Below are 13,391 nucleotides of genomic sequence, written 5' to 3' on the forward strand. Positions count from 1 at the left end.
ACCCAGAAAAATGAAAACAGTTATGTTTGGGTAATGGAATGGTGGGTAACTCTTTTTCTTAAATGTAGTTGGAATACTGAACTATTTCCGTCACAAGAAATTCAAATAACTGGCAGGGGTAGGGAGGGACGGGAGGCGTGGAAAGCTCCAGGTCAAGGACCAGTTATTATACTTATTCCTACCTCTGCCTGCTTCCAACGTCTTAATATTGGCCAGTTTTTAATTATAGAGCACTCACTCTCCTTAAAATCTATTCAGGAGAGCCAACCTAGACAGAAACATTATTTTATGTAGAAGGTTTGAAGAGATGTGTACTTTTGCCTCCTAAAACCTTAAACTGAAATTGTCATGAGCCTGGAGCTAGTCCATACAGAATCAGACCCTGCCCCAGGAAAGAACAGCGCAGATTAACATACTGATCTCGTGGATGGTACTGGACTTTTAAGATGGGTGAAGGGAACCGAAACCTCTGGTCACAGTCGCCTGAAAGGACATCCCACTGTGACACTATGTTATCAGTAGAAGCACTCACGAGCTTATGACCATCTCGACTCCAGCTGGAGGGGGGAAAAAAAAAAGAATTTAGCACATATTCTAAGTTAAAGTACACTGTAGCGCTCTCATGGATAAAAATGCAGAGTCACACACACCACCCTAGCTGCCGGGGTCAAAAATATTTCCTTTTTTAACATGCACTCAAATCCACAACAAGCTTTCCCAACTAAGCAATAAATAAGAACGTCTACATGACGTCTTTATATGTAGGAACCAAAGCTCTTCATAGCTCAAGATAACACTACAAGTGACTCCAGGAAATAAAAACTCAGATGTTTTAGAAGAGTCTACAATTTGCTAGCCCTTTAGTGTTGACATAGCAAGTATTTTTCCCCCCTTGGGGGAGGGCAGGGAGTATCTGAGCTTTCTGAGGTTGTCTCAGAAACAGCACCATCACAGTGTAAACAAAACAGTAAAAATAAGTATCTGTTATTTAAAATAACTAAAAAAGGAATGAATTCCTCCTGCTAAGTATAGCTAAACGCCCTGGACAATACACATAAAACAAACAAAAAGACTCTGAAAGGCAGAGAAAGAGAAAAGACTGGCTAGCGACTACAAGATATGAGGAATGCCACAACAGAAAGTTCCCTGGATTTTATTTTGCCTTATATATCCCAGACCGAGTGATGGAGAAGCCAATACCCAGTAACACCAATGGAATCACACAAATAAAGCCTCAAGAAGAGTGTGCTTTCAAGAGCCAAAGGACCAGGAAAGGACAGCCCAGAGAGACAGAAAAGTTTTAGGCAATAATTATCCCGGCAATCACCATTCAAAAAACTGCAGCCCCACCTCCATCCCAGTCAACGAGGTCTAAATAGAATCTAGACCTCCACTCTTGCCTGGGTATAGCAAGGCACCCTTCCCCACTAACTGTGTTGGTGTGAGATAAAGCTCAGTGGGCCGCCAGATTTCCATACCCACCAGCCTGTAATGAGGATTCCCACTGCAGTGTAGGTGGAGGCCACATGGGGAACAGGAGGAACAAGACACTCCTATGCTTTCCAGCCAGGATGGAATCAGCCTAGGAGGCCAGTGGAGAGGCTGAACTTCCAACCCCACCCAGCATAATGATGCCAGATGAGAAGCCTGGACTTCTAACCCATCTGGCAGTTAACAAGATGGCACCCTCTCTTCTCTGCTGGTACAGTGTCAGAGGCGGCCAGCTAAAACACAAGATTTAAATAACCTCTACAATCTCAAAACACAATACCCAAAATGTTCAAGTTTCAAATGAAAATCACTATCGACCCAAGAACAAAAAACAGCTCAACTTGAATGACAAAAGACAATCAACAGATGCTAACACAGAGAAGACGCACATGTTAGAATTATCTGGCAAGAATTTTAATAGTCATCATAAATATGTTGCAACAAGCCATTATGAAAATGCTTAAAACAAACAAACAAACAAAAACCCAGAATGTCTCAGCAAAGAAATAAAAGATATAGAGAAGAAGAGCTGAAATGGGAAGTTTATTTTTTTTTTATTTAAAAAAATTGTTTGTTTTTGAGAGAGAGCAAGCACGCACCCGTGCACACACACACACGTGCACACAAGTAGGGGAGGGGCAGAGAGAGGAGGACAGAGGATACAAAGCGGGCTCTGTACTGACAGCAGCGAGCTCGATGTGGGGCTCGTACTCATGAACCATGAGCTCATGACCTTGACCAAAGTTGGACACTCAACTGACTGAGCCACACAGGTGCCTCCGAAATGGGAATTTTAGAAGTGAAACACACAACTAAAATAAAAAACCCGATAGACGGGTTCAGCAGCCAATGGAGAAAAAAGAGGAAAGAATCCATTAACTGAAAGACAGAATAATAACTAGCCAATCTGAATTAGAGAAAATAGAGACTGAAAAATGAACAGAGCTTCAGGGATTTGTGGAACTACAATAAAAGATCTACTATCCACACCATCAGAGTCCTAAAAGAAGAGAAGAAAGAAGGGGGCTTCAAAGTATTAAAGAAATAATGGCTGGGGCACTTGGGTGGCTCAGTCGATTAAACATCTGACTTCGGCTCAGGTCATGATCTCACAGTTCGTGAATTTGAGCCCCACATCAGGTTCTGTGCTGACAGCTCAGAGCCTGAAGCCTGCTTCGGATTCTGCGTCTCCCTCTCTCTCTGTCCCTCCCCTGCTCTCACTCTGTCTCTCTCAAAAAAATGAATAAATGTTAAAAAAAAATTAAAAAAAAAAAAAAGAAATAATGGCTGACATTTCCCCCAATTTGGCAGGAGATATAAAACCTACAGATTCAAGAAGCTGAGCAAACAAACATCAAACAGGGTGAGCTCAAAGAAATCAACTCCAAGACAAAGAGACAAACTTCAGAAACCTAAAGACAAAGAAAAAACAATCCTGAAAGCAGCAAGAGAGAAAGGACATTTTACCTATGGGAACAATTCACATGACAGAAGATTTCTCATCAGAAACCCTGGAAAAAAAGTAGAAGGAACACATTTTGCAAGTGCTGGAAGAAAAATACTGCCAACCCAGATTCTATTACCAGCAAAAATATCCCTCAGGAACAAAGAGGGAATCAAAACATTTGTCACCGGAAGATCTACCCTAAAAGGATGATTCAAGGAAGTTCTCTAAATGGAAAGGAAATGGTAAAAGAAGGAATCCTCGATCATGAGGGAAAAAGAACAATGAAGAGAGTAAAAATATAGGTTTATAACATCCATTTTTTTCTCTTTAGCTTTGATATTTGAAGCAAAAATTGTAACAGTCTTACGTGGGTCTCAAAGCATACAGAGGAAATATTTACAACAATTATACATGCAAGAGGGTAAACAGAGGTAAGGTTTCGACACTTCACTTGAACTGGGAAGACGTCAACAGCCAGTGGGTGGTGATAAATCAGGTGTACACAACATAATACCTAGTATCCACTCAGGTTACACAAATATCCTGCAGCAGTTCCCACTTTTTTATTTTTTAATAAAGTTTATCCCTTCATTTTTGAGAGAGAAAGAGGAGAGCAAGAGCAGAGGAGCAGCGGAGAGAGACAGAGAATCACAAGCAGGCTCCACACTGTCAGCACAGATTCCAATCAGGGGCTTGAACTCATAAACCGTAAGATCGTGACCTGAGCCAAAGTCAGACGCTTAACCAACTGAGCCGCCCAGGCACCCCTACAGCGGTTCCCTCTTTTCCATGGCAGATACAAAGACCCTGCAATGGATGCCTGGAACCATTAATAGTATCGAATGCCACGTATACTGTGCTTTCCTATACATACATACCCACGATAAAGTCTGATTTATAAATTAGGCACAGTAAGAGATTAACAATAACTAATAATAAAATAGAACCATCTTAACAATATACTGTAATGGAAAGTACATGAATGTGGTCTCCCCCTCTTGAAATCTCTTAATGTACTCTACCCACTCTTCTTGTGATGATCTGAGACGATAAAACGCCTGTGTGAGGGGAGGAAGTGAAAACGATGTAGGCGCCGTGATGTAGCATTAGGTTGCTACTGCCCTTCTGACAGTATGTCAGGAAGAATCATCTGCTTCCTAACTGCGGTTGACCACAGGTAACTGAAACCACGTAAAGGGAAACCACAGGTAAGGGGGACTACTGCAGATAAAGTGGAATTCTAAAAAATGTTCAAGAAACCCACAGGAAGGTGGCAGCGGGGGCGGGGGGAACAAATGAAAAACAGAAGGGACATACATACGTACATATATAAATAAATAAAATTTAAAAAAAAAAGAAAGAAAGAAAAACAGAAGGGACAAAGAAACCCCAAACCAGTATTTATCCAAATTTTGCAAAGAAGAGACGCTGCTACCGAGGAACTTAGCAGGCAATATACCTCTGTGGTTAAGGACGCAGGTTCAACAGTCAGACTTAACCTGAAGCCTACACATTACACATTCTCGCTGTGTGATCTTAGTCAAGTTCTACACCCTCTCAGCTTCAATTTCCTCGCCTATAACATGGGAGCAATATTATCTACCTGGCAGAAGACTGTTGACAGAATTAAGATCAGTGTATATATACAGTTCTTAGCTCAATGACTAGCACATGACGAGTGCTCAAAAACCATTAACAATTATTTGTGTCAGAGACAAGATGAATGTATTCCCAGACCCAGCACTGAAGGGGACAGGGAAGGCTGGGGTAAAATAAGGAAGTGAATATAAAGGGATCAAGAGCAAGTCTGCATACAAAAGGACTCTCTCCCACCAGCTCTAGAACACCTGCAGTCTAACCCCTCAGAAAGACCAGCAGAGGATCCTTTCAGAGAACGTGAACATAAAAAAAGAAGAGGTTTGAAGACGCTCTTTTGTTGAGGGTTCCTAACAAAAAAACCAGCGATCCACCCCATTTCAGTGAAGGGAAAGAGAGTGAGCTAAACTTGCAAATACTGTAACAGCATGTCCGTGAATAATTTCTGAAATTAACAAACCAAGACAAAGATACATGTTAATTAGAAATATGAAGAGAAGTATCAGAAGAAATAGACAAAAAAATGAAAGCACAGAGGGCTGGCGTGGGGAGAAACAAGGGACAGCTTTTATTGTTGCTCTTGTGAGCCTTATAGCACGATCTGACTACAGAACTGAGTGCCAGTTCTTCCATTTTTTCTTTAAACCCTTTTGTATTATAATATCCTTTTTCCCCCCACAGCAACCTTGTATTTCTGTTAAATTAGAGGGGAATCCAATTTTTAAAATTAATTTAAAATTAATCATTAACTAAAAATCTTTAATTTAAAATTAAACTATAAACAAGTGAAAACTAAGAAAGGGTCTCCTATTAAAAAAAAAAACCCAACAACAATATATTCTACAATTCCAAATTCCACAAGGTGGTACAAAATTGGAAGCTGTGTGGGGGGGGGGGGGGGGGGGGTGGTGGGAAACAACCAGAAGCTGGGAACATAGCAGTAAAATGGCAGACAAGGTTCATAAATCACAGCACTTACCATCTCACAGGAAGGTACTCATAAAACAAGTTATTTGCAATAAAACAATAGGAGACACAAGCAACCATGATGTCAAACTACCGTTCCCCCCCCCCCCCCCCCCTGCCCCATGAATATCTTCATCCAAGCCAGATATCTGAGGATCCTTTTAATCTCCCACTTCCCTCATTCTCCGTTGTCTGCTAAGGACTAGGACTCTTATTTCTGTCCATTCTCCATCGGCAGCACTCAGCTCTGGTCCTACCACAACCGTGCTCATCATCTCTAGCCTGGATCCCTGGGCTTTGCTTATCTTCATTCTCTGTCCCCTTCAATCTCTTTTCCACGGGCTATTTTATTCTTTTTTTTTTTTAACCTTGTTTTTATTTATTTTGAGAAAGACAGACCCAGCAGGGGAGGGACAGAGGGAGAGGGAGACAGAATCCCAAGTAGGCTCCGCACTGTCAGCGCAGGGCCCAACGTGGGGCTCGAACTCATGAACCACGAGATCATGACCTGAGCCGAAATCAAGAGCCAGACACTTAATCAACCAAGCCACCCAGGCATCCCTTTCCACGTGCTTATTTAGAGAGGTTTTTAAATTCATTTTAATTTTTTTTACAGATTTTTTTTTTTTTTTTTTTTAAATAAAAAGCTCATCGTGTCACTTTCTTTCCTACAATATCTTAATGACTTCACGGTTACCTACAAGGTGAAGTTCAAACTCACAGTATGGCACACAGAGTCCTCTTTGGGGATCTGTTTACTGGCTCTTGCCGTACCCCATCCCCCGCACCACAATCCAGCCATCCTGAACTACCTACAGCTCCCCATCGTCCTGCGCTTGTCTGGAGCTGATGTACCTGTGCCTGTGCAGCGTCCTCTGCTTGGACTACGACTGGCAAATAGCTACTTATCTTACAGGTTTGAAGTTAGAAATTATCTCACCTCGGAAGCCTTTCCTGACCACTGCTCTCAGTACATGGGTCATTTCCTCCTTTGCCTCCACTAAATCTCAAAAACAGTTCTTGTACAGGACCCATGAAGCTTCAGTACTTGCACGTGGTACATAATTCATGTTCAGTGTTTGCCGAATGAATGAATATATAAGTGAAAACGTTCATGCACAAAGACATTCACTAAACATGTAGCAGAGAACCAAAGAATTGTTAAATAAATTACAGTTCATCCATGAGAACATATATAGCCATAAAAAAAGCGTTTAGAGGCTATGTAAGCAGGAAATTGTCTGGACGGGATTAGGGAGGAAAAAAGCAAAATATAAAATAGAATACATTACAATTACAAATTCTGTTCTCCAAAAACCATATATAGTGGGGTTCCTGGGTGGCTCAGTCGCTTAAGCATCTGACCCTTGATTCTGGCTCAGGTAGTGATCTCCTGGTTCGTGGGTTCAAGCCCCGCATCAGGCTCTGCCCTGACAGCGCAGAACCTGCTAGGGATTCTCTCTCTCTCCTGCTCTTTCTGCCCCTCCCCAACTCCTGCACACACACTGTCTCTCTCTCAAAATAAATATACTTAAAAAAAACTATAGAAACATACTAAAATCTTTACAGTAGTAATACCTGGGTAACAGAGTACTATGGGAGACACTAATTCTTTCTGTTTTGCTATATTTTCCGTAATGTTCTACATGATTATATATTATTTTACAATAAAAATATATGTCTATTTTTTAACAGGTAGGAGTGCTAAGATTGGGATGAGGCTGCACAACTCTGTGAATATATACAAAACCAGTGAATTGGGGGCGCCCAGGTGGCTCAGTCAGTTGGGTGTCTTGACTCGGTTTCAGTTCAGGTCAGGATCTCACGGCTCTTGAGTTCAAGTACTGCAGCAGGCTCTGCAGTGACAGCATGGAGCCCGATTGGGATTCTCTCTCTCTGCCCCTCCCCTGCTCATTCACCCACTCTCTCTCAAAATAAACAGATAAACTTTAAAAGAAAAAGAATACCAGTGAATTGTACACTTTGAGTGAATTGTATAGTATGTGAATTATATAGATTTTAATCAAGCTATTAAAAACATATGCATTTATTTCAATATTGCAAAAACACAACAACAGAAAAATATGAAATGCAAAGGAAATGGAAAAGCTCTAATGGATCATCCAGGCTGGTCCTCTCATTCTGCACAGTAGAGACAAGTTTTGGCCAAAGCTAGTTCATTAGCTGTCAAACCTAGACTGGGATTCAGGCCTCCCCACCATCCAGGGCCTTACAACGTCACTGCCACTTCCATTTACACAAAAGGAAATATGTCACAGTTCCATTAGATCTGATGAGGTACTTGGGGTGCCTGGGTGGCTCAGTCAGTTGAACGTCCGACTTCGGTTCATGTCACGATCTCGCGGTTCCTGAGTTCAAGCCCCGCGTCAGGCTCTGTGCTGACAGCTCAGAGCCTGGAGCCTGTTTCAGATTCTGTGTCTCCCTCTCTCTCTCTGACCCTCCCCCGTTCATGCTCTGTCTCTCTCTGTCTCAAAAATAAATAAACGTTAAAAAAAAAAAAAATTAAAAAAAAAAAAAAGATCTGATGAGGTACTGTTTTGGGTCCCAAGTTCCGTTAGAAGAAGAGGTGCCCTACAACAAAACCTTCCAAAGCAGATACAGTAGTCTCCGAGGGGAAGAAAGAAATCAATGGGCATTTATTTATATTAGATTTTAGCTCAATCTATTTGATAGAAAAGCTGAACTACAATTCAGTGAAGGAAGAGACAGCGATCAGTGGAACTCCTGGAACTCAAGAACCTGGACAAAGCTGCAGTAGAGGATTTCCAAGGTTCCCTCCTCACAAGATTTTCTATTCTAAACAAAAGGTCAATATCACAAACAGGACTACAGCTGCCATATGTAAATATCTCATCTCAGTCCTGAAATAGTCTCAGACAGGGCCTGATTTGGATCCACAAGTACAGTGAATTTCTCCCCCACAAAGGTGCTTCGAGGACAGCACGGGTTCAAGGTCTACAGACACTAGGAGAAACGGTACTACTAATGAATGAATACTTAAAACTCTAAATATTAAAATATCTAGTAAAATGAGATTGGCAATTACACAGCTGGCATCCGTCCCCCTAATTCAAGTCGTATTCCACATATCATGTTAAAATTCCTTACCATAAAGAACAGACAGGATGGATGTGTGCACTAATTATTTTAGCAATGCCTCTCGTCAAGAAATCCCAGATGACAATTCGGCCATCGTTACAGCCAACTGCAAGTAGTGTGCCCCACCTGTTAAAGGTGCAAGTCAGGGCCATGCTGATACAATCCAAAGTTCCATCGGCTTCCTAGAAATTAAAGCAAATACAAGAATATACACAATAATACCCAATAATAGCCAAATTATTTCTTCAAGGTTCTCTCTCATCTGTGATGCTTCTGTTTAATTTACATTACGACACATACCAAAATAATCTCTGTATGTGTTCTTACGCTTATTAAGCTAGACAGAACAAGGAAATATTTATAAGAGCTAACAGAGAATGTTTAGAAACGGATGTAATAAATCTCATACATTACCAGTATAACTCTGTGCACACTGTGAGGGGCAATTAAGCAAAATATAACAAGATTCGTTAAAGGAGCCATGGTACTGACCCAGTTATCATAGTTCTTGAGATTTATTTCAAGAAAAATAATGTAAAACAAAATCACTAGAACAGCCTGCCTGTGCAACATTAGGAAAGTCACATACATTATTTTATACTCCTATCAAGCCATTTAAAATAATGACTATGGGGGCGCCTGGGTGGCTCAGTCGGTTAAGTGTCCGACTTCGGCTCAGGTCACGATCTCGCGGTCCGTGAGTTCGAGCCCCGCGTCAGGCTCTGGGCTGATGGCTCAGAGCTTGGAGCCTGTTTCCAATTCTGTGTCTCCCTCTCTCTCTGCCCCTCCCCCGTTCATGCTCTGTCTCTCTCTGTCTCAAAAATAAATAAACGTTAAAAAAAAAAAATTTTAAATAATGACTATGATGACTAAAATAATGACTAAAACCATAGTGACTATACTGAAACACATTCCAAGTATTACAAAACATTTTTACATTTAAAAAAGTGTAAAGCACACTTAGAGCACACACGTTATTACTATGCAAAAACACTGATTCAAAGTAGAAAAACACAGAAAAAAATCTATGTACAGGTGATGGTACAGTTTATGAAAAATCCTTCCAAGTATTTTTTTTTTAATTTATTGGGAAATGAACTATTTAAGATTTACAACATTATGGTGAGGTTTTCCACCAATATTGCCTATTTCCCCTCTCCTCGAAATAAAGCACCGAGTTCCTTATTATAGCAAAAGAGGTACCACCACACTTAATGCTGTCCAAAAAAAAGGTGGGGGGGGGGTGAGGGGATCAAACTACATTTTCCACCCAAACACAAAAGCTAGCCAGTTACCATATTCCTAAATTCACAGTAATACTATACTCTTACCTCTGGATAATTCTGCCCAAAGGACTCTGCAACAAAGCAAAGAAAGAGTTCATGGAGCATGTGCAACACGTGGAGGGACCCCTCCCCCCGCCCCCGCTTAGGGCTGGTGGATGCAGTGGTTCACAAAGTGTGGACGGGGAACTGCCTGGACGGGCCAGGGACTTCAGGGGGTCACACTTATTTTCATTATCAAACCAAGATGGCATTTGACTCTTTACTCTCAATATCGCTTACGTTTACAGATGACTTGTCCTGAGGCCCCCCAATCAGTGATATTGCAACAGAGTGAATGCAAAAGTAGATGCGAGAATTCTGCCAACTTCTACTTAGGCAAGCATTAAAGACAATTTGTAAAATTGTAAAACCATGCTATTATTCTATTTTTTTTTTTTTTTAGAAAATCGTTATTTTTCATAAAAATGTTACCTATAAACATAATGGGGTTTATTGGTAATGGGGTTATCGTGGTTATTTTTAACTACAAACTTTAAAAAAAAATCCAGTCTGTCAAACGTCTCTTATCCAATGAACTCTCTAAAGCCTCATTAATAGCAGCCAACCAGCAGTGACCATTTACCTTCCTAAGAATGACATTTACGTTGTAACATAATCTGGTAGTTGATTAAAGATGCAATTCTCTATATGAAGTTCTTAAGCATACAACATTTGGGTGCCAATACCCCTGAATGCTTTTCCTGTATGAAATGCTGCATCCACATGGGAATAACAAACGTTTCCAGCTACAGAGGATGGCAATGATTACTGCCTGCTTCTCCGAATTTTCACATCCACAGCAACACCGTCTTTGTCGGTATTTACTTATACAATTACCTAAGTATTTCATTATGGTGGCTCTTAAACTACACTCTGAGAGCTACAGGTCCACGAAAGTTGTTTCACAGGGCACTCAAGTAAGATTTCATTTTTAAAAAAAGAAGCCCAGTGCTTTGACAAAGAAAAGAAAAAAAAAAAAGTTTGGAAACCAGTTCTATTACATTCTGTCCTTTATAAAAATTGAAAACCAAAGAGTGAAAACAGTGAAGCTAATCAAAACACAGGCCCTACAGTAAAGAACACTGAGAGGGATGAAACTAAAGGTAAATGTCCCCAGAAGGTAATTATCTTGATTATCTAATGTGAGCCACATTTACGGTGGCTGACTGCATTCAATTATGAAAGAAAAGGGTGAACTGAAACGATGAAACCAGATCAAGAGGTTTCTGAAAGAACTTTTCTCAAGTTACCAAACTAATACGTGTAAGTAATACAGCAATGTGTAATTAAAAAATGGTAGTTTCCTCCCTGCAACCCACTCACCAAGGTACAAGTTTCCATGTTTCTATATGCTTATTTGTATAAGCAAATCTATAAGCATATATTTGTATAAGCATTCACATATTTACAGCTGTTTTTTAAATAAAACATGACACATACGATGGGACTTGCTTCCTTAACAATGTAACCTACACATCTTTCCAAATCAGTAAGATAGATCTATATTCACATGGGTGAGAAACAAACCAAAAAAAAAGTATTTATCCAAAAATTAAAAACAACACAAACAAAAGACGAAAGATTTATGCGATTTGAAGAGAAACCAGAGCATCAACAACACAAACAAAAAAACACAATCTGGGAATATAAAGTACTCGGGAAGGAGCACAGTGTGACCTTCTGTGTTGTGATAAGGGAAAACCACATACAAGATTCTGAGAAAGTCCAGAACCCAGGGATCATTTTAATGTCTGATTACCTCTCAACACAGACTACTGGTTTTGTATTTCCGGTTTATGTTTTTCGGGTGGGTTTTTCTTTTTTGAGGATCATCCTAGTTAACAGAATAACAATAAGGAGTTTAAAGGAGCACAACGAGAAAGTGACATATAAAAAAGACGAGGCTAATCCGGGGCAGTTTTGTTGGGGGGCCTGAGCAAGACGGCTGTCAGGCAGGATTACAGGAGCACAAGGCCCTTTCCTCACAGAATGCTCAAGACCCCTGTCATATGCTCCATCTTGCCACCACCTACCATTTAATGTTATGATCAGATTTCTTAGGTTTTAAAGACCATGCAGGAGGGAAAAAGATGCCCAGAGACGTGGATGCCAAAAAGAAACAAAACTCCAGTCAGAGATTGAACTTCATAACACACTTGATACAAAAAACACGAGTGACTTCTATAGCAAAACGCACCATTTCCAAATCTGACAAAACTGATTACAGAAGAAAAATCCTTGACTGGATCAGTAAGTAGAGAACACAATGAAAGCCCATTAAAGACATACCATTAAAAGTGTGTGTGTGTGGTGGGGGGGGGGGGGGGACACAGCAGACCCTTAAGGATTTTGTGACCGGTTTCTCCTAAATCTCCAGCAGCAGATAATTACCACGTTATGCAAGCTATTTCTGTGCAGGAAAAAAAAAATATATCAGTTTTTTTTATAAAACCAACATAACTGATACCACAGCTTCATGGTGATAGTACTAAAAAGAAAACAACAATTTTCTCAACATAAATGGTACATAGCATTTCACCTTTAGATTCTGCAGACTTGAATCGCAACTTCTAGCAGCATTTACAACTATAATCAAACCCTAAAGACAAAGCATCTGGAGTATTACTGTACCGCTTAAGAAGGCATTATGGTATAGGAGAGGGGAAAAGGACCAGGGGTAGGGCTACAGCACCCAAACACCTCCACGGCATAATGAACTCTGATGTACTCCCTTAGTGAAGAATGTTTATACCAGCCATACAATCCTGTCACTAGATGCTGAAATCATCTAAAACTCTGTAATCGTTTCTAATAAAAGGAACAGAAGACTACAATAAACGATAAAAATCTATCAAAAACATGGACGATTCTCATTCCAAAAGGTGCAATATTAAAACCAGTTCAATTAGGGGCGCCTGGGTGGCTCAGTCGGTTGGGCATCCGACTTCAGCTCAGGTCACGATCTCGCGGTCCGTGAGTTCGAGCCCCGCGTCGGGCTCTGGGCTGATGGCTCAGAGCCTGGAGCCTGCTTCCGATTCTGTGTCTCCCTCTCTCTCTGCCCCTCCCCCGTTCATGCTCTGTCTCTCTCTGTCTCAAAAATAAATAAACGTTAAAAAAAGAAATTTAAAAAAAAAAAAAAAAAGCAAAACACACGGGCACCTGGGTGGTTCAGTCAGTTGAGCAGGACTTCGGCTCAGGTCATGATCTCACGATTCGTGAGTTCGAACCCTGCATGGGGCTCGCTGCTGCCAGCACTGAGCCCGCTTCGCAGAGCCCATTTCAGATGCAGTCCCCCTGTCTCTCTGCCCCTCCCTCGCTCGTGTTCTCTCAAAAACAAATAAACATTAAAAAAATGCAAAACATATACAGCCTTCATCTCAGCAATCCTACAGTCGGAAATCTAATCTCCACAGATATAAACACAACAATGGGACAAAGTACAGATA

The 13,391-nt window shown here is 40.8% G+C and overlaps 1 protein-coding gene across 2 annotated transcripts in view; it reads right to left on the reverse strand.

Moving 5' to 3' along the window:
• RBBP5 (RB binding protein 5, histone lysine methyltransferase complex subunit) overlaps positions 1-13,391 on the reverse strand; it is a 34,446-nt gene that overhangs the window by 15,791 nt on the left and 5,264 nt on the right. For both annotated transcript variants that reach the window (XM_058701147.1, XM_058701146.1), the window contains exons 2-4: positions 9,952-9,977; positions 8,630-8,802; positions 417-557 (exon numbers count right to left, since the gene is read on the reverse strand). In XM_058701147.1, coding sequence (XP_058557130.1) covers positions 417-557; positions 8,630-8,802; positions 9,952-9,977 — 340 coding nt within the window. The remainder of the gene's footprint in view (positions 1-416; positions 558-8,629; positions 8,803-9,951; positions 9,978-13,391) is intronic.

This window comes from Neofelis nebulosa, chromosome 15, assembly GCF_028018385.1.
Source record: "Neofelis nebulosa isolate mNeoNeb1 chromosome 15, mNeoNeb1.pri, whole genome shotgun sequence".
NCBI classification, from domain to species: Eukaryota; Metazoa; Chordata; class Mammalia; order Carnivora; family Felidae; genus Neofelis; species Neofelis nebulosa.